The sequence below is a fragment of the Gorilla gorilla genome, chromosome 18, assembly GCF_029281585.2.
Source record: "Gorilla gorilla gorilla isolate KB3781 chromosome 18, NHGRI_mGorGor1-v2.1_pri, whole genome shotgun sequence".
NCBI classification, from domain to species: Eukaryota; Metazoa; Chordata; class Mammalia; order Primates; family Hominidae; genus Gorilla; species Gorilla gorilla.
This window is the reverse complement of record NC_073242.2, coordinates 31,699,867-31,721,077: the sequence shown is the minus strand read 5'-3', so window position 1 is coordinate 31,721,077 and position 21,211 is coordinate 31,699,867. Positions and strand designations below refer to the sequence as shown.

General features: G+C 48.3%; 1 protein-coding gene across 1 annotated transcript; it reads right to left on the bottom strand.

The window, feature by feature from the left end:
* Nucleotides 1-2,311: 2,311 nt before the first annotated feature.
* On the bottom strand, nucleotides 2,312-7,040 carry ZG16 (zymogen granule protein 16). The gene is made up of 4 exons (XM_004057442.5): nucleotides 6,990-7,040; nucleotides 5,967-6,028; nucleotides 5,651-5,783; nucleotides 2,312-5,184 (listed from the first exon to the last, which is right to left on the bottom strand). The coding sequence occupies exons 2-4, from the start codon at nucleotides 6,019-6,021 to the stop codon at nucleotides 4,869-4,871; spliced, it is 504 nt and encodes a 167-aa protein (XP_004057490.1). The 5' UTR covers nucleotides 6,022-6,028; nucleotides 6,990-7,040; the 3' UTR covers nucleotides 2,312-4,868.
* Nucleotides 7,041-21,211: the final 14,171 nt, after the last annotated feature.

Sequence of the window (21,211 nt, the reverse complement as noted above, 5' to 3'; positions counted from 1 at the left end):
TGACGACTGGACGCGAGCTGCGGTACAAACCCCGACGCGGAGACGTTGGCGACAGTGGCCGCTGGGGGAGCTGCTGAGTGCCGCCCAGCACTGGGCTCCCTTTCCCTTCACTCTCGGCAGTTTCTTGCCTCCGTGGGTGGTTGGCGCGTCTGCGGAGCCAGAGTCGTTGTGTGGATCGTGGGACTGCAGCCCCAGCCAAAGGGCTGTCACGTCTGGTCGGTTACGTCACCCACGGTTCCGGTTTCCAGTCGTTAAGGGTCCAGCAGTCTGTTAAGTAGCTCCCTGTCCCTTCTGGAAGCTTGGCCAGGGAAGGTCATTCCACCTTTGAGTTCCAGGTAGGTAGGGCCCTGGTTTAGACATTATGTTCCACTTGATTGAACAACAAAACAAAACAAAACACAAATCTTAGATCAGTGTTTCTCAAACGTTTAGCCTTGGGATCCCATTAGTCTTAAAAAATGAGGCCTCTAGCCTGGGCGTGGTGGCTCACGCCTGTAATCCCAGCACTTTGGGAGGCCAAGGCAGGTGCATCACGAGGTCAGGCGTTCAAGACCAGCCTGGCCAACATAGTGAAAACCCCTCTCTACTAAAAATAAAAAAATTAGCCGGGTGTGGTGGCAGGCGCCTGTATTCCCAGCTACTCGGGAGGCTGGGGCAGGAGAATCGCTTGAATCTGGGAGGTGGATGTTGCAGTGAGCCGAGATCATGCCACTGCACTCCAGCCTGGGCAACAGTGCAAGACTCCATCTCAAAAAAAAAAAAAAAAAAAGAGGCCTCTAAAGATGCTCCGTATATATGGGTTTTGATCCATATTTACTGTATTCAAAATGAAACCAAATTAAAGTAACATCAATGAACTTTCAAATTACAATAGCAAACCCACAGACATAGAAAGTACACCTGAGTGGTGGTTGCCAGGGGATGACAAGGGGTTGAGTAATTGGCACTACAGTGAACAGATGTAACTGCTTTCTTTTGGGGGTGGTAGAAGTGTTCTGGAATGAGGTAGTGGTAATGGTTGTACAATACAGTGAATATACTAAAAACCATGAAAGTGTACACTTTTAAAATGGCATTTTTTTCTTCTTATTAGAGACAAGGTCTCACTGTGTCACCCAGGTCGGAGTGCACTGGTACAATCATAGCTCATGGCAACCTCAAACTCCAAGGTTCAAGTGATCCTCCTGCCTTGGCCTCTGGAAGTGTTGGAATTACAGCTGTGAGCCATGGTGTTGGGTATCAGAAGAACCAGCCCCCAATATTTCAGCGTAGGTTCTTTCTATTTTCCCTAAGTGTTGGCCGGTCTGAGAAATAAAAAGAAAGAGTACAAAGATAGGAATTTTATAGCTGGGCTGGTGGGGGTGACATCACATATCGGTAGGTCCATAATGCCCCACCTGAGCCGCAAAACCAGCAAGTTTTTATTAAGGATTTCAAAAGGGGAGGGGGTGTACGAACAGGGAGTAGGTCACAGAGATCACATGCTTCTGAGGCCAGTGAAGATCACAAGGCAAAGGGCAAAGCAAAGATCACAAGACAAAGGGCAAAATTAGAATTACTGATGAGGGCCTATGTTCAGCTGTGCATGTATTGTCTTGATAAACATCTTAACAGAAGACAGGGTTCGAGAGCAGAGAACTGGTCTGACCAAAATTTACCAGGTTGGAATTTCCCAATCCTAGTAAGCCTGAGGGTACTGCAGGAGACCGGGGCATATTTCAGTCCTTATCTCAACAGCATAAGACAGACACTCCCAGAGTGGCCATTTGTAAACCTCCTCCAAGGAATGCAATTATTTTCCTAGGGTCTTAATATTTAATATTCCTTGCTAGGAAAAGAATTTAGCGATATCTCTCCTACTCGCATGTCCATTTATAGGCTCTCTGCAAGAAGAAAAATATGGCTCTTTTTGCCTGACCTCGCAGGCAGTCAGACCTTATGGTTATCTTCCCTTTTTGTTCCATTTTGTTAGGATATGACATATGTGACTCCATTTTGATACTGATAACATTCTTTTTTTTTTTTTTTAGATGAAATCTCGCTCTGTCATCCAGGCTGGAGTGCAGTCGCACTATCTCAACTCATTGTAACCTCTGTGCTTGTTCCCTAAAATCACTGTTATTCTGTTCTTTTTAAAGGTGCACTGATTTCATATTGTTCAAACACACGTTTACAATCAGATTTCATATTGTTCAAACACACATGTTTTACAATCAATTTGTTAGTTAATGCAATCATCACAGGGTCCTGAGGTGACGTACATTCTCAGCTTAGGAAGATAACAGGATTGAGATTAAAATAAAGACAGGCATAAGAAATTATAAGAGTATTATTTGGGAACTGATAAATGTTCATGAAATCTTCACAATTTATGTTTAGTGATTGCAGTAAAGACAGGCATAAGAAATTATAAAAGTATTAATTTTGGGAACTGGTAAATGTCCATGAAATCTTCACAATTTATGTTCCTCAGCTGTGGCTCCAGCCAGTCCCTCCGTTCAGGGTCCCTGACTTCCCGCAACAGTTGGGCCACCATATCTGTTTATAGAACCAATTGGATGGAGATTTGTGATAAGGGAATCCTCCCTCCTCACCACAGTGCCCCTGCCAAAGAAGAGGCTGGGGCTCTGCAGCTGCTGAAGTCACTGGATAGGCTGGGATAGATAGTCCCAATGCAAGCCAATGGCGTTGATTAGGGAATCACTGATGAATCAGAGCATGATGCTGTGTTGCGTTTCAGGTGGGACTTGAACTTTTCAGGACCTGCATATACGCTGAGACCTTCAAAGTGGTAACAGGGATGACAGATTTCTTGCCAGTCCCACTGCACATGAAGGCTGGTTGAGCCCTAGAAGATCCTACGGGGAACTTCAACTCCTCATTTTGCCTACAAACAGGTTGCTATGTTGCCCGGGCTGGCCTTAAACTCCTGGGCTCAAGCGACCCTCCTGGGATTACAAGTGTGCTGGGATTACAGGTGTAAGCCCCCTTGTCCAACTACTATATCCTTTTCTTGAGCCAACTGCATGGAGGTTAATGATAGAGAAGTCCTCATTCCCCACCACAGGGCCCCTGCCAGAGAGGAGGCTGGGGCTCCGCAGCGGCTGCATTCACTGGGGCAGACATATTGCTAGCCCCGTATTGGCAGTGATGAGGGATCCAGCACTGTAACTGATGAGTTAAAGGACAGCATTTGGGTGCAAGAGGATGGCACTAAAACTGGTGCCTGTGTTTCCCAAGAGGCAGAGCAGCTCTTGTCTGTCACAAAGACCAGCTTCCTCAGGTAGTGTGTGAACCTGCCTGATCTGATGCCCAACATGATGGGTGATCCTTTCACCTGACCTTGGTCCACAGACTGCCTCTCCCTGCCATTGTCTGCTGATTCTCCACCCAGTCCTCCATGGTGTTATCAGGTGCAATGCTTAATTTAGGTGTCAGGTTGGTTCCATTTTGTTAGGATGTGACATATGTTACTCCATTTTGATACTGATAACATTCCTTTTTTTTTTTAGATGGAGTCTCACTCTGTCATCCAGGCTGGGGTGCAGTTGTGCTGTCTCAACTCATTGTAACCTCTGCCTCCAGCATTCAAGTGATTCTCATGCCTCAGCCTCCCAAGTTGCTGGGATTACAGGTGCCTGCCACCACACCTGGCTAATTTTTGTATTTTTAGTAGAGACAGGGTTTTACCATGTTGGAGGCTTGTCTCCAACTCCTGACCTCAAATGATCTGCCTGCCTTGGCCTCCCAAAGTGCTGGGATTACAGGTGTGAGCCACTGTGCCCAGCCAGATATTGATAACTTTCACAAAACTAACGTATACCTTCACTCATTTTAATTTTCTTCCCTTCTTAAAATTTCTTTCCCCAACTACATAAACCATCCTCTTCCATCTCTTTTGAGACCTCATCAGTGATCTCTTTTCAGAATCTCCAGCCTCTTTCTCTTTCTTCCTCTTTATCATGTGAACATGCTCGTGACTCTCCTGTCTAGGATTTTAAAAAGACACAAAACCCTTTTTCCTTACACCCCCGAAAACTGACTTGCCTATTTCTGGCAAACCAGAGCCAAACTTCTTGAAACACTCGATTCTTGCTGCCTGTGTTTTCTCACCTCCCATTCGTTCCTTAGTGAGTTCAGCCTAGTGTCAGCCTCCCGCCGTCCACTGTAACCTTCTGATGGCTAAAGCCTAAGAGCATAGTGTGGGTGGGGTTTCCACTGCTGAGAAGGTGGTGGCTTCCTGAGGAAGGAGGAATCCCAGATCTGAGAGGGCTTAGCAGGACACCGGGGTTCATGGGTAGAGGTGAGGAGGAACTGGGCCTGGTAACAGGGCAGGGTCCTTGGGCACAGACTTCAGCTAAGTTTCAGGAGTTAGGTGGGTTCTGGGAAAGAACAAAGGCTAATGGTCCTGGCCACCCACACACAGCAAGTGAGTTCAGCACCTTCTCAAGGGGAGGACCAGGGGTGAGGAGAGCTGGAGAGTGGGACATCTGGGGTTTTGGTGTAAGCCACAACTAGGCCTTCCCCTCAGACCCATGACTCCAGTTTGGATCAATGTTCCAAGGAGCTGTCCTTGAAGAGCGTTGATGCAAGCCAGAATCTCATCTCCTCTTGATAAATTATAGCACAAAGCCCAGGATTCTTACACACCTCTCCCTCATCTTCCCACTCTTCCAGACAGATGTCCAAAGCCAGCCAGAAGTGAGATTTGCACGTCCCCGGCTAAGTCAGGAGGCAGATATCCCAGCCACAGATGCCCCCACACAGACTAGCCTTAACCATATTTTTTTATTGAGCCATTTGGATGGGAGTTAGTGATAAGGGAGTTCTTACTCCTCATCACAGTGCCCCTGCCAAGGAGAGGAGGCTCAGCATCTGCTGCAGCTACTGGGGTAAACATCCCAGTGCAGGCCAATGGCATCGATGAGAGAACCAGACCGGCCACTGATGAAGCGGAGCACGGTGTTGGGGTGCAAGGGGACGGCATTGAAACTTGTGCCACTGTCTTTCCCAAAAGACAGATAGCGGCCCTTGTCTGTCACAAATACCAGCTTCTTCAGGTACCACTTGTACTTCCCAGAAACCTGGATCACTGATTCCCCAGGGTGCAGAAAGATCTCCTCCAGGTCTCCGTTGCTGCCACCCACATAGTCGCTCCACACCTTGCCATAGCGCACCTGAAGACTGAGGAAGAGGGGAGGAAGGAAGGAGAAAGAAAGGTGATGATAGGGATGAGAAGTCTCTGGCTAGTCCTACAGACTGTGAAGCCTGGGTGAACCCTGGAAGATCCTACAGGGAACTTCAACTCATTTTGCCAACAAAGAGACTCTGTCACCCAGGCTGGAGTGCAGTGGCATGATCTTGGCTCACTGCAGCCTCAACATCCTGGGCTCAGGCAATCCTCCCGCCTCTCCCTCCTGAGTAGTTGAGGCTACAGGTACTCACCACCATGCCTGGCTAATTTTTTTGTTTTTCTTCGGTAGAGATGGGGTCTTGGTACCTGGAGCATGGTTTAAATCCCTGGCATCCCTGGCATCTTGCCCAGGCTGAGCTAGAACTCCTGGCCTCAAGCGATCTGCCTCTGCCTCCCAAAGCATTGTAATGACAGATGTGAGCCACCGCGCCCAGCCAGGAATTCAAAGAATCTTACCCTACGATGTAGTATGTGTTGACTCGGACCCGGAGGGCGGTGATGGGGCCGTCCAACTGGTTGCCAGAATGAGAGAATCGCTTTCCACCACCACCTCCATACTCTCCACTATAGGAGGAAGACCTGGCCTGAACTGGAGGGGCAAGCAGGAGTTGGAGGGAGAAATCTTCCAGGAGTTCAGTTTCTCTGCAGCACCCTTGTTCCTCCGACAACTCAGCTCCCCACCCCAAGCCAGCCTCCAAAAGCCTTGGCCAACAGCAGTGCCCAAGGCTGCCTTCCCAAGTCCCCATTACCAGGCTCCTGGTATCTCACTTACTGGCATTGCCAGAGGCTGAGGCACAGAGAAGGGCTAGGAGAGCGACTGTCAACATTCTGGGGCTGGAGTGGGAAGAAAAGAGCAAATGAAGATTCACCTTCTTCCTTGTTGACTTGATTGACCCAGGCACTCCTGACCTGCAGCTCAGACCAAGCCTTCTTCGTCCTTCAACTTAGACCTAGCAGACCCAGTCTTGAGCTTAGAAAGGACTGTCCGTAGCCTGTAGTCCTGTTCCTCCCTGATGCTACCTTCTATGTCCCTGACCCCTCCAGCTCTCCCTGGTCTGGCTGTAGCCAAGCCCTCCTCTTTTTCTCTCAGGCCTGAAGATGAACTCTAACTATCTGGATTAAGCCTTATTCCATCCTGGCACAAAGCAGAAAAGTTTTCTGAAATCAGCCAAGCCCAGGTACATTTGGGTTGGTATGGCCATAGCCAGGAAACGAGTTTTCTAAGGAGGGAGTAGAGGACCTCTCCCAAGCAAAGAGATGGCTGAGTTTACTGAGCCCAGAGGCTGAGCAAAGAAAGCCTCACCATCTGTGGTGAATTGGCCTGGCTTATGGGGCACCTGGAGCATGGTTTAAATCCCTGGCATCCACCTGGTCTCAAGGAAAGAAGCATTTTAGAGGTGCCTCTATGTTACCTGGGGAGCAAAGTTGATGACAGAAGGAATTGTGCCAGCACCAGTATCCAAGCAGCCAAGCAGTGCTGGTGGAACTAGGACAGACAGAGAAGTTGCAGAAGGAGTCGGGACCAGCTCAAGATATTAGACCCCAGGTGCCTGGTCTATGTGTCACTATTCTTTTCTCCACTAACACACATCTGGCCATTTCTATTCTCCTGAACATCCCAGGTGTCCCCGGTCCTTCAGCAGAGACCTAGACAGCTTTGCACCTAAGATTACTGCAGACCCAGAAGCGCCAATTAACTCAAGTCTTTCCTGCCATTCCTTCCAGGCATCGTCTTCGCCAGCTCAGATTTGAATTCCCCCCCAACTCAGATTCAGGCATCTCTGTCACCCCTCACCTGACAGTTTCAGATGCAAAGCAGCCCCCTGGAAACTTCCAGATGTTTTATACCAGGTCCAAGCCCTCCTCCTGCCCTTTATTGTGTGAACCTCACCTCCTGAGCAAATATGAGCAACCTCTTCGGATCAGGTGTCAGGCAGGGTCTGGAACACCTTATCCTGCCTCTCCCCCATAGTCAACAGATACTACAGCTTAGGGTAAGATTCTCTGAGTTCCTGGCTGGGCATGGTGACTCACACCTGTCATTACAATGCTTTGGGAGGCAGAGGCAGATCGCTTGAGGCCAGGAGTTCTAGCTCAGCCTGGGCAAGAGTGTGAGACCCCATCTCTACCAAAACAAAAAACAAAAACAAAAATTAGCCGGGCATGGTGACGAGCACCTGTAGCCTCAACTAATCAGGAGGGAGGTAGGGAAGATCGCCTGAGCCCAGGATGTTGAGGCTGCAGTGAGACAAGATCACGCCACTGCACTCCAGCCTGGGTGACAGGTGGCAAGCTGGAGTCCACTCTGGGCCAAGTGCCGTATACCAGGAGAAACATAGTAAACTTAAGGTCACCACCAGCAGCTCTAGATGGGCAAAGTAGCTTATCACCTCTAGGCTTAGTAGGTGCTCTCACCTGAAATCTGCCATCTGTCAGGACAAACAGAGCCCTTCCCAGGCATTCGAAATGTGGATTCTCCCAGAAGGGAATATATTCCCAAAATCTTATACTTACGAGTGCTGACTATTTGCCAGACATTTTTTTCTTTCCCTTTTCTAATATTATGAAAAATCCAAACACATATAAAAGTTTAAAGAATTGTACAGTGGCTGGGCGCGGTGGCTCACACCCATAATCCAACACTTTGGGAAGCTGAGGCAGCTGGATCACCTGAGGTCAGGAGTTTGAGACCAGCTTGGCCAACATGGCGAAACCCCATCTGTGCTAAAAATACAAAAAGTAGCTGGGTGTGATGGCAGGTGCCTGTGATCCCAGCTAGTCAGGAGACTGACGCAGGAGAATCACTTGAACCTGAGGGGCAGAGGTTGCAGTGAGCTGAGATCACTCCACTGCACTCTAGCCTGGGTGACAGAGTGAGACTCCATCTCAAAAAAAAAAAAAAAAAAAAAAAAAAGAATCGTATAGCAAGACTGGGTGCAGTGGCTCATGCCTGTAATCCCGGCACTTTGAGAGGTCAAAGCAGGAGGACTGCTTAAGCTCAAGAGTTCAAGACCAACATGGGCAACATAGGGAGATCTCGTCTCTACAAAAAATAAAACAATTAGCCAGGCATGGTGGTGCACACCTGTGATCCCAGCTAGTCAGGAGGCTGAGGCAGGAGGATCACTTGAGCTGAGGAGGTCAAAGTTGCAGTGAGCCATGATCGAAACATCAAGTCTCAAAAAAAGGAAAAAAAAAAAAAGAATTGTATAGTGGACACTTATATAACCACTGTATAGATTCTACTATGGTTAATATTTTGCTGTAATTGCTTTTTTTTCTTTCTTCTTTTTGGAGACATAGTCTTGCTCTATCCCTCAGGCTGGAGGGCAGTGGCGCGATCTCAGCTCACTATAATCTCTGCCTCCCGGGTTCAAGCGATTCTCCTGCCTCAGCCTCCCGAGTAGCTGGGATTACAGGCATGCGCCACCACGCCCAGCTAATTTTTGTAATTTTAGTAGAGACAGGGTTTCGCCATGTTTGCCAGGATGGTCTCGATCTCTTGACCTCGTGATCCGCCCACCTCGGCCTCCCAAAGTGCTGGGATTACAGGCGTGAGCCACTGCGCCTGGCCTGCATTTTTTTTTCTATCCACTCATCTATTTATCCCCAATATGCCAAACACTTCCCAAACCATTTCTCTCTGAGAAGGAGGACTGGGGCTGCAGGTGCACAGTGAGCACGTGCCTATTGCCCTGCAGGAAACAGAGTCAGTCCAATGGGAAGTGCAAAGGTAAGGATCCGAAGGTCTACAGGTGTTCCTCTGGGGGTAATTCTGGGCTTTGGGCCCTCAAGTCTCCTGGGTACCATGGCTGAATCTTCCTGGGGCTGTAGGCCGCCCAGGGCCATTGCTTCTTTCTTAGGTCTGTAACACCCCCAGGGGTGATGTCATAGTTTTTTTTTTCTCTGTATGCCCTTCATTTTCAGGACTGATTCCTCGCTGCCTAAAATCCCTAAGACTGACTCCAGGGACCTAGTGCCTGACCCCTCCTGGACTGGCCCTCTGACCTCTCTGAATCAGGAGGTCCAAGAAGAGGGAAGGATGGAGGACCAGAAGGGGCTGGAATAAGTGCTCTCAATTATAAATGACTAGTCAGGCATTCAGAGCACCCCACCCCTCACAGGTTTACCATCTGGGGCCAATGACTCATCCCAGACAGCAAAGGCAGTCCCGCCTGAGGATCTGGAAATGGGGGGAATCCAGGATGGTGAGTTCTGGGAGTGAAACAGAACAGCAGCCAAAGATGCCACGTTCACTCCTCCCTTCCCCTCTCTTTTTCTCCAAGGTCAGTGTCAGCACATCCTGCTGCTATAACTTTCACCTCATTCCAGCCATTTTGTTTTGTGTCTCTCTCCCTCTCTCTTTCCTGGTGACTCTCTTTCCCTTTATGTTTTCATCTTTCCCTGCTCTGGGGAGGATTTTTCTTTCTTTCTTTCTTTCTTTTAGATGGAGTCTTGCTCTGTTGCCAGGCTGGAGTGCAGTGGTGTGATCTCGACTCACTTCAACCTCTGCCTCCAGGGTTCAAGCAATTCCCCTGCCTCAGCCTCCTGAGTAGCTGGGACTACAGGTGCGCACCACCACACCCAGATAATTTTTTCTATTTTACTAGAGATGGGGTTTCACCATGTTGGCCAGGATGGTCTCAGTCTCCTGACCTTGTGATCCACCTTCCTCAGCCCCCGAAAGTGCTAGGATTATAGGTGTGAGCCACCACACCCGGCCTTTTTTTCTTTTTTCTTTTTTTTTTTTTTTTTTGAGACAGATTCTCGCTCTGTCACCCAGGCTGGAGTGCAGTGGCCTGATCTCAGCTTACTGCAACCTCTGCCTCCAGGGTTCAAGCGATTCTCCTGCTTCAGCCTCCTGAGTAGCTAGAATTACAGGCACCCACCACCATGCCTGGCTAATTTTTGTATTTTTAGTAAAGATGGGGTTTCACCATGTTGGCCAGGCTGGTCTTGAAATGACCTCAGGTGATCCACCCACCTTGGCCTCCCAAAGTGCGGGAATTACAGGCGTGAGCCACCATGCCTGGCCTAAGGGGGTTTTTTTTATATTCCTTCCCTCCATGCCTTTTTCCTTCTGCCTCTTCTTTCCTTGTCCCTACATCTCTCCCAAGCTCTCTCTCTAGCTCTTTCTCCTCTCTAATCCTTGTTTGTCTTCTTCTGTTTAGGGACAGACCACCCCTAGTCTGTGACCAAACACAGGAAGTCAAAGATGGCAGCTCAGAGAGGTCGAGGTGGGCACCTTGGAAGGACGCCCTCATGTTCCCAGGCATGACACATCCAGGACCCTCAGGACAGAGGCACCCACATTTGCCACAGCTCCACTCCGTTGCACCCACCCTGCCTGTATGGAGATCCAGCATCTCCTCCATTGCCGAAGACTGCTTCTTGTTCCACTATAGCAAGTCCTCAGTCTCCAGAGTGCAAGAGATGCTTTCCTATGATGGGAGGGGTCTCAAGGCCCATTTTCTGTCCATCCCAGAAACAAGGAAAGCTGCCCTATCGCTAATGCTGGCACCTCTAGGGTGCACTCTCATGTGGGGACTGAGGCAGAAGGAAGAACGTGAAGGCAGTGAGACACCAGGCCCCCATCTCTGCTTCTGCCTTATCAGATCCTGTTTGAGCCACTTTACATTTAACCCACGTGCCAGCTGTGGGCCTACCTGCCCCTTTTAAACTCTACATGAAGTTGCCTTAAACCTCATCCCGTTCCCGGGCCTGCACGCGTGAATGTCCAAAGCCCTTCCAGAGCTTTCTGCTACTCAACAGAAAGCAACTCAACACATGTTTTTTTGTTTGTTTTTGTTTTTTGTTTGCTTGTTTTTTATTTTTTTTTTCAAGATGGGGTCTTGCTCTGCTGCCCTTTCTTGGCTCACTGCAACTTCCACCTCCCGGGTTCAGGCGATTCTCCTGCCTCAGCCTCCCAAGTAGCTGGGATTACAGGCATCCACCACCACGCCTTGCTAATTTTTGTATTTTTAGTAGAGACAGGGTTTCACCATGTTGGCCAGACTTGTTTCTAACTCCTGACCTCTTGATCCACCCTCAGCCTCCCAAAGTGCTAGGATTACAGGCGTGAGCCACTGTGCCTGGCTCAACACGTTTATCAAGCATCTCTACATTGGAGGCACCATTCTAGATGCTGAAGAGACAGACAGCAATGAAGAAAAGAGTCAACAGCCGACCTCAAGGAGCTGTAGGGCCAAGGGAAAGCTTCCTTTCTGCTCTCTAGCCCTATAAAGGCTCCCCAAAAAGGAACTGACAATTGGCAAATTAATAGGAGAAAAAGGTGTACAAAATTTATGTCACATGTACAAGCATAAGGAAACCACAGGAGAACGATGACCTAATAACCCAACGTGGTCCAGATGCTTATGTAGCTGCCTTCTTCACAGGGGAGGGGAAATGGGGGTGCAGCAATGTTGAGAGGTAGTATGTGATTTTGTGGGGAAATGAATGGGGCCAGGTGCAGTGGCTCACACACCTGTAATCCCAGCACTTTGGGAGCCCGAGGCGGATGGATCACTTGAGGTCAGGAGTTTGAGATCAGCCTGACCAACATGGTGAAACCCCGTCTCTACTAAAAAATACAAAAATCAGCCAGGTGTTGTGGCACATGCATGTAATCCCAGCTACTTGGGAGGCTGAGGCAGGAGAATTGCTTGAACCAGGGAGGTGGAGGTTGCAGTGAGCCAAGATTGCACCATTGCACTCCAGCCTGGGCAACAAAAGCAGAACTCTGTTTCAAAAAAATAGCCGGGCGCAGTGGCTCACGCCTGTAATCCCAACACTTTGGGAGGCCGAGGCGGGCAGATCATGAGGTCAGGAGATCAAGGCCATCCTGGCTAATGGTGAAACCCCATCTCTACTAAAATCACACACAAAAAAATTAGCTGGGCACGGTGGCGGGTGCCTGTAATCCCAGCTACTCGGGAGGCTGAGGCAGGAGAATCGCTTGAACCCGGGAGGCAGAGGCTGCAGTGAGCAGAGATCACACCATTGCAGTCCAGCCTGGGCCACAGAGCAAGACTCCATCTCAAAAAAAAAAAAAAATTAGCTGGGCATAGTGGTGCACACCTGCAGTCTCAGTACTTGGAGGACTGAGGTCAGAGGATTGCTTGAGCCCAGGAGTTTGAGGCTGCAGAGAGTTATGATCATGCCATTGCACTCCAGCCTGGGTGACAGAGCGAGACTCTGTCTCAAAATAAATAAATAAATAAACAAAAAATAAAAATAAAAAATATTTTAAAAGGAGAAATGAATGGACCCGAAAGATAGGAATTAACTTGTAAATGATTCTCTTTGGAATTTGAATAAGCCCAAGAGACGGACTATCTTGTGAAAAAGTCTGTCTATGTTTGGTCACATGCTTCAGTCTTATTTTCTGCCATAATGAGGTTATCTGCCATAGACAACGAGCTGAAAGTGTGATGAATTTGGAAATAATGAAGAGAGGAGCGTGGCTGGAGGGAAATGAGGGAAGCCGACCTGTGAGGCCTGGGCAGCAGCCAGTGGGCAGAGTGTGCAGAGCCTGAGAGGTGTGGTCAGGAGTTTGGCTTTTTTTTTTTTGGAGATGGAGTCTCACTCTGTCACCAGGCTGGAGTGCAGTGATGCAATCTCAGCTCACTGCAACCTCTGACTCCCTGGTTCAAGCGATTCTCCAGCCACAGCCTCCCAAGTAGGTGAGATTACAGGCATGCGCCACCACGCACAGCTAATTTTTCTATTTTTAGTACAGACGGGGTTTCGCCATGTTGGCAGGATGGTCTCAAACTCCTGACCTCGTGATCCACCTGCCTCGGCCTCCCAAAGTGCTGGGATTACAGGTGTGTGAGCCACCGCGCCCGGCCTGGAGGAGTTTGGCTTCTTTTCTCACAGTGAGGGGAGCCATGGAAGGGTTTTGAACAGAGGGGTACATGCTCATATTTGCATTTTAGAAGGATTGCTCTCTCCTGATTTTGATAAAGTGGAGGAGGGACTTGGGCAGGGTAAGAGTGGAGACAGGCATGGCAGATGTGGTGTGACCTTCTCCCCTCCCGTCTAGAATTCCCCTGAAAGCTCCTCCCTCTCTCAGGTGAAGCAGCTTTGCCCTCTTTTCAAAGTTTTGATGCAATTTCAGACCTATGGTGGGGATCTGCCTCTCCACCCCCATCCAGAAGGTTTCCGACACCTGTGGCTCATGCCTGTAATCCTAGCAATTTGGGAGGCCAAGGCAGGACGATAGCTTGAGGCCAGGAGTTTGAGACCAGCCTGGTCATCATAGCAAGACCCCCCCCCCTCAATCCCCACAAAAACTAAAAAACTAATTTAAAAAAATTATTTGAGGGCTGAGCACTGTGGCTCATACCTATAATCCCAGCACTTTGGGAGGCCAAGGCAGGCAGATCATTGAGGTCAGAAGTTCGAGACCAGCGTGACCAACATGGTGAAACCTTGTCTCTACTAAAAATACAAAAATTATCCGGGCATGGTGGTGGACGCCTGGAACCTGCTGCAGCTACTTGGGAGGATGAGGCAGAAGAATGGCTTGAACCCGGGAGGCAGAGGCTGCAGTGAGCAGAGATCGCACCATTGCACTCCAGCCTGGGCCACAGAGCGAGACTCCATCTCAAAAAAAAAAAAAAATTAGCTGGGCATAGTGGTGCACACCTGCAGTCTCAGTACTTGGAGGACTGAGGTCGGAGGATTGCTTGAGCCCAGGAGTTTGAGGCTGTAGAGAGTTATGATCATGCCATTGCACTCCAGCCTGGGCAACAGAGTAAGACCGTGTCTCAAATAAATAAATAAATAAAATAAAATAATAAAAATGTTTTGGCCAGTTGCAATGGCTCATGCCTGTAATCCCACCACTTTGGGAGGCTGAGGCTGGCAGATCACCTGAGGTCAAGAGTTTGAGACCAGCCTGGCAAACATGGTGAAACCCTGTCTCTACTAAAAATACAAAAATTAGCCAGACATGGTGGCAGGCACCTATAATCCCAGCTACTTGGGAGGCTGAGGCAGGAGAATCGCTTGAACCCAGGAGGTGGAGTTTGCAGTGAGCTAAGATCGCGCCATCGTACTCCAGCCTGGGTGACAAGAGTGAAACTCCGTCTCAAAAAAAAAAAAAAAAAAGTTTCAAAATATATTTCCAAACAGTGGGAGATCTGTTTCCTGTTAAGAAAAAAACATTATCTGCTTCCTATTTATACACTGGGCCTTGGTGCACGTTTTCATTTGGAAGAAGGGTCTGACGGCATGAGCGCTGCTTTTCTGTTCACTCTTAGTTGTTCCAATGAATAAAGTGTAATGGGCAGAAGTGACTTCACCAGGTTGCCAAAGGGAGTCCTGCTCTCCGCCCACAGTGGCCTGCAATTGCTAATCTTCAACTCTGCCCACGCACACTCCAGCTGCCTAAAATGCTCTCCTCCTTCTGCCCACCTGGCAACCTCCAGGTTATTCAGAGGGGACCACCACCAGCCTGCACCACCACCACCCTTCTCACAGGAAGGCCTCAGCTCTCTTCTCCTCCCAGCTCCTCCTCTTCAAATAGAATTCATCATTCCTTTCTTTGGCTTCTGTGTGTTTCCTACCTTACTCTATTAGGGTTCTAATTACCCTGCACTATAATTTATATGTTTACATGTAAGCCTTCTCCACTAAACTGAGAGCTCATTCTCAGGCAGGGGCCATGACTCAGTCATCTCCAAATTCCCAGCATCTGGCATCACACCTGGTACAGAGTAAGCATCCATGGATGGTTATCCAATGAATACAGCACCTTGGGCCCAGGCTACAACGAGACTTCTACGAACCGTTCCTCCTTTGTCTTTCCTCACCTCTCTGTCTCTCTTCTTGCAGGGTTTGTATTGGGTTTTCTTTGCTTTCTTATTCACTTTTATTTATTTTTTTCTTTTTTTGAGACAGGGTCTCACTCTGTACCTCAGGCTGGAGTGCAGTGCCACTATTACAGCTCACTGTAGCCTCAACCTCCTGGGCTCTATTGATCCTTCCACCTCAGCCTCCCAAGTATCTGGGACCACCCCCAGCAAATTTTTGCATTTTTACTTTTTGTAGAGATGAAGTCTCACTGTGTTGCTCAGGCTGGTCTTGAACTCCTGGGCTCAAGTGATCCTCCCACGTCAGCCTCCCAAGTGCTGGGAATACGGATGTGAGCCACCTTGGTTGGGAAACCTCAGGGCAGCTTGGGTGGCCACAGTAGTATGAGAGAGGCTGCAGGGGCTCAGATTCAGGGTAGGTAAGGGTACATTGTTAATCATTTTTTAAGCCAGAAACCTATAGCCACGTACCAAGCATTTGTGGACAGAATGTTATAAAGAGATGTTAAGTAAAGTTATGGGAGGCTGTTTTTCTGGCCTGAGCTCCTGAACTAGACCCCAAAAGACCAAACCAAAATGGAGTCACCCATGCTAAATGCTACATAATCAAACTCAAACTTCAAAGAAAGCAGAGAGACCCCAAAACAGACCAGGTTTTTCCTCCTGAAAACAAATTCCAGCATAATAAGAAACTCCCCTCTGCTCCAACCCATCCCAAAAAAGTAACCTGGAATAACGAGGTTTTTCCCTATTGCTCTATTTCCTTATTCCCACCTTACAAAACCCACTGCTATGTTTCCTAGTGGGATTTTAGACCAAAAAAGTCCATTCACGGTGGTGACAGAGTGACATCAATGCCTAAAGTTTTTTATCAATCTCTCAAAATGGAAAGTTGGCCAAAAAGAGATAATTGGTTTTCTTTGTTTTCTTTTGTGTTTTTGAGACTGAGCTTAGCTCTATCGCCCAGGATGGAGTGCAGCGGCACAATCTTGGCTCACTGCAACCTCCACCTCCTGGGTTCAATCCATTCTCGTGCCTCAGCCTCCCAAGTAGCTGGGATTATAGGCGCCTGCCACAATACCCAGCTAAATTTCGTATTTTTAGTACAGATGGGGTTTCACCATGTTGGCCAGGCTGGTCTCGAACTCCTAACCTCAGGTGATCCGCCTGCCTTGGCCCTCCAAAGTGCTGAGATTACAGGCATGAGCCACCGCGCATGGCCAAGAGAATTGTTAAGTTTAGCCTAAAGCTGCCTCCTTACATATTTTAATTTAGGCCTAAAGGTTTCTCCTCACCTAGTGGCTTAACTGGACATGTAAATAGACTATAACCTTCTCTTATACCAACCACAGAGTTTTGGCCAATCACAAGTGGCCAACTGTTCAAACCATGTTCAAATAAGGCAAGTGCCACACCTTAACCAATCTGGCTATTTCTGTACCTCATCTCCATTTTCTGTATGTCACTTTCCTTTTTCCGTCTATAATTATTATCCAACCATATGGCAGCCCCAGAGTTTCTCTGAACCTATGCTGGTTCAGGGAGCTGCCTGATTTGTGAATTGTTCTTTGCTCAATTAAACTCTCTTAAATTTAATTTGTCTTAAGTTTTTATTTTAACAGATACATGGGTTTAACACCTGGCTCCAGCCCTTACCTACCATGTAACCCACTGAGCTTCAGTTTTTTTTTTGTTTTTTGTTTTTTGTTTTTGAGATGGAGTCTCACTCCGTTGCCCAGGCTGGAGGGCAGTGGCATGATCTCGGCTCACTGCAACCCCCGCCTCCCTAGTTCAAGCTATTCTTCTGCCTCAGCCTCCCGAGTAGCTGGGACTACAGGCAAGTGCCACCACATCTGGCTAATTTTTGTATTTTTAGTAGAGACGAGGTTTCACCATATTGGCCAGGCTGGTCTCCAACTCCTAATCTTGTGAACCACCTGCCTCGGCCTCCCAAAGTGCTGGGATTACGGGCATGAGCCACCGTGCCCGGCATGGAGCTTCAGTTTTTTCATCTGTAAATTGGAGATAATAAGACCCACCAATTTTTTTCAACCCCCTGGTACAGGCCTGGCACGTGGTAGGTAGTGAGTGAAATTTTTATTCTGCCTTCAGATTTTCACGAAATACTCTGGTCTTTCTTTTTGGCCTCTTTCAGATAAAGATCTGGACAGCCTTTATCTTACTCATCTACCATTAGCTATATTTCATGGGTTAACTTGAGTAGATACTGGAGATCTTGTCAAATGCATCATAAGACTGGAAGAAGAATTTTGTGTCCGTTGATTTGGACAACTGAAGCTCCTGGTTTTAACTTTCTGTTTTTTGTTTGTTTGTTTGTTTTTATTGTGGTGTACTTTACATGGTAACTTTGTTTAACTTTGGAGTTTCTGCTTCACAATTTCCACATCTCCTACTGAATTGCTTTGCAACTGCAATGCTTTGGTTTTGACCTTTGTTTAATTTATTTGCCCTTTGTTCCCTTTATTAGTTTTCCTCCTCAGAAGAGTGATCACTGTCTAGAACATAGGACAATGTGATATTCTAAGGCATCAACTTAAAATCCGGAGATCTGGCCGGGCATGGTGGCTCATGCCTGTAATCCCAGCACTTCAGGAGGCCAAGGCAGGCAGATCACTTGAGGTCAGGAATTTGAGACCAGCCTGCCAACATGGTGAAACCCTGTCTCTACCAAAAATACAAAAATTAGCTGCGCATGGTGGCGCATGCCTGTAGTCCCAGCTACTCGGGAGGCTGAGGCGGGAGAATGGCTTGCACCTGGGAGGCGGAGGTTGCAGTGAGCCAAGATTTTGCCACTGCACTCTAGTCTGGGGGACAGAGTTGAGACTCCATCTCAGGAAAAACAAACAAACAAACAAACAAACACGGATATCTACAAATTTGGAGAGGAGATATTATTTCCTATCAGGGGTTGCGGTGGTAGGGTGGCCATCTTGACAAGCTGGGAAGTGTAGCCTCTGGCATAGATCATTTTGAGGGAGAGAAAGATGAGACAGGAATTTATGCTGAATGGGTTGACAAGGTGTACGTATTCAACAGGTTATAAGAGGACCTATGAATATTCATGAAGGGCCAGCATGCTCATAGCCTGGTGGAGTGGATAAAAGCCACTGCTAAGTGTGTTGGCCAGGTACAGTGGCTCATGCCTGTAATCCTAGCATTTTAGGAGGCTGAGGTGGGTGGATCACTTGAGCTTAGGAGTTCAAGACCAGCCTGGGCAACATGGTGAAATCCCATCTCAACAAGAAATAAAAAAATTAGCTGAGCATGGTGGTGAGCCCCTGTAGTCCCAGCTACTTAGGAGGCTGAGGTGGGAAGATCGCTTGAGCCTGGGAGGTTGAGGCTGCAGTGAGCCGAGATCGTACCACTGCACTCTGGTTTGGGTATCAGGGCAAGACCTTGTCCCTAAAAAATAAAAACAAAAAAAGGTCTAGTTTGGTGGCTTAAGCCTGTAATCCCAGCACTTTGGGAGGCTGAGGCAGGATGATTGCTTGAGCCCAGGAGTTTGAGACCAGCCTGGGCAACATAGGGAGATCGTGTGTCTAAAAAAATTTTTTTATTTTAATTTAAAAAAAGAAAGAAATCATAAAATGACCCAGAATTCTGGTCACATAGGAGGAGGTGTTTTGGCTTCAGCGGCATGAGTGGCATGCGTGTGGCAGGAAGAGAACCAGACACGGTCTCCTGGAGGACCTGCGTCACCTGTGTTGGTGCTTTTCCTTTTTCCTTTTTTTTTTAGAGAGAGGGAGTCTTGCTCTGTCGCCCAGGCTGGAGTGCAGTGACGTGATCTTGGCTCCCTGCAACCTCCATCTCCCAGGTTCAAGCGATTCTCCTGCCTCAGCCTCCTGAGTAGCTGGGATTACAGGTGCCCACCACCCGCCCGGCTAATTTTTGTATTTTTAGTAGAGACAGGGTTTTGCCATGTTGGCCAGGCTGATGTCAAACCCCTGACCTCAGGTGATCCGCGTGCCTCCGCCTCCCAAAGTGCTGGGATGAGCCACTGCGTGAGCCACTGTGCCCAGCCTGCTGGTGCTTTTCTTGCAGGAGGCTGGTGGCCTCCAGGCTTTTCCCAGTAGCCTGATTTGTGGTAGTGTTTAACAGTGCGGACGAGGGAGGTGTGAAAGCTATCACTGCTGTAAGTGTGAGTTCCGTGGAGAAAGTAAGAAGTGGATGAACTTAGCAGTTGTAAATTGGGCCACCCACAGTTCCTCAAAAAGTTAAACATAGATTTACCATATGACCCAGCATTCTACTCCTGGGTATATACCCAAGATAAACTGAAAATATATGTCCACACAAAAACTGGGACATCAATTTTCATAGCAGCATTACCTGTAACAGCGAAAAAGTGGAAACAACCCACATATCCATCAACTAATGAATAAACAAAATGCAGTCTATCCATGCCATGGACAAGGAGCCGTGCAGTCGCATGGGTGAACCATGAAGCATCAGGCCACCGGAACCCAGCCAGGCACAAAGGATGACAGGGCAGGATTCCACTCATGTGAAACGTCTAGAATAGATACAGCCACAGGGACAGAAAGCAGATGGGTAATTGCCAGGGGCAGGGGAGGGTAGGAGATCCTGATGCTGCTGATTCCCTTTTTTGTGTACGTGTGTGTGACACAGAGTTTCGCTCTTGCCGCCCAGGCCAGAATGCAATGGTGCCATCTCAGCTCACTGCAACCTGTTTCCCACGTTCAAGCGATTCTCCTGCCTTAGCCTCCCAAATGGCTAGGATTACAGGCGCCCGCTACCACGTCTGGCTAATTTTTTTGTATTTTTAATAGAGACGGGGTTTTATCATATTGGCCAGGCTGGTCTCGAACTTCTGACCTCAGGTAATCCACCCGGCCTCCCAAAGTGTTGTGATTACAGGCATGAGCCAGTGCGCCTGGCCTTGATGTTGCTGATTCTAAGACCACACTCTGGATAGTGCCCAAGGTCCTACCCATCAACAATGTCCAACAGAACTTTCTGGAATAAATGCAGGGGCAGGCAAGCAAGCCCTAAAACCGGGGCTTAGCCCAAGAGGGTCCTTGGCTTTGCCCAGAAAAGAATTCAGGGGTGAAATATTCAGCAATCTGTTTTTTTTTTTTTTTTTTTTTGAGATGGAGTCTCGCTCTGTCACCCAGGCTGGAGTGCAGTGGTGCGATCTCGGCTCACTGCAAGCTCTGCCTCCCGGGTTCACGCCATTCTCCTGCATCAGCCTCCCGAGTAGCTGGGACTACAGGCGCCGGCCACCACGCCTGGCTAATTTTTTTTTTGTATTTTTAGTAGAGATGGGGTTTCACCATGTTAGCCAGGATAGTCTTGATCCCCTGACCTCGTGATTCGCCCGCCTCGGCCTCCCAAAGTGCTGGGATTACAGGCGTGAGCCACCGCGCCTGGCCAATCTTCAGCAATCTTTTATCGAACTGGAGCTGCTCCTTGCTGAGCAAGGCTAACTCATAGGCAGGGTGCCAGAACCAGGCTTGTGGGTTGGTGGCAACTGTATTTATATCCACTTTCAATCACATGCAAACTAAGGGGTGGGTTAATGCAAATCAAGAGGCACGTTATTCAGAACTTTCTAGGAAAGGGGTGGTAACTTCTGGGTCATTGTATGGAAATGGCAATAGTCTCTGGGTCATTGCCATGGCATTTGTAGACTGTCATGGCGCTGATGAGAGTGTCTTACCCTAATGAGCAATGAGGGCAGCTAGGGATGGCTTTTTTGGCCATCTGCTGGCCTGCCGGGTTTTTCACTTTATCCTTTTGGGACCTGGAGACAGCTCCTGCCAGTTTCCTAGTTTCTGTTTTTTGTTTTTGTTTTTTTTTTAATTTTTGAGACAGAGTCTGGCTCTGTCTGCTGGCCTGGAGTGCGATGGCGCTATCTCGGCTCACTGCAACCTCCGCCTCCCGGGTTCAAGCGCTTCTCCTGCCTCAGTCTACAGAGCAGCTGGGATTACAGGCCAGCACCACCACATCCGAGTAATTTTTGTATTTTTATTAGAGACGGGGGTTTCACCATGTTGGCCAGCCTGGTCTTGAACTCCTGACCTCAAGTGATCTACCCGACTTGGCCTCCCAAAGTGCTGGGATTACAGACATGAGCCACCATGCCCGGCCTCTTTTTTTTTTTTTTTTATGAGACGGAGTTTCTCTTTCACCCAGGCTGGAGTTCAGTGGTGCA

Coding starts and splice junctions, on each gene's coding strand:
- ZG16 (XM_004057442.5), bottom strand. CDS start 6,021: ATGTTGACAGTCGCTCTCCTAGCCCTTCTCTGTGCCTCAGCCTCTGGC. Junction 5,784..5,966: donor CTCAGCCTCTGGCAATGCCA/GTAAGTGAGATA, acceptor TTGCCCCTCCAG/TTCAGGCCAGGTCTTCCTCC. Junction 5,185..5,650: donor AACACATACTACATCGTAGG/GTAAGATTCTTT, acceptor CCTCTTCCTCAG/TCTTCAGGTGCGCTATGGCA.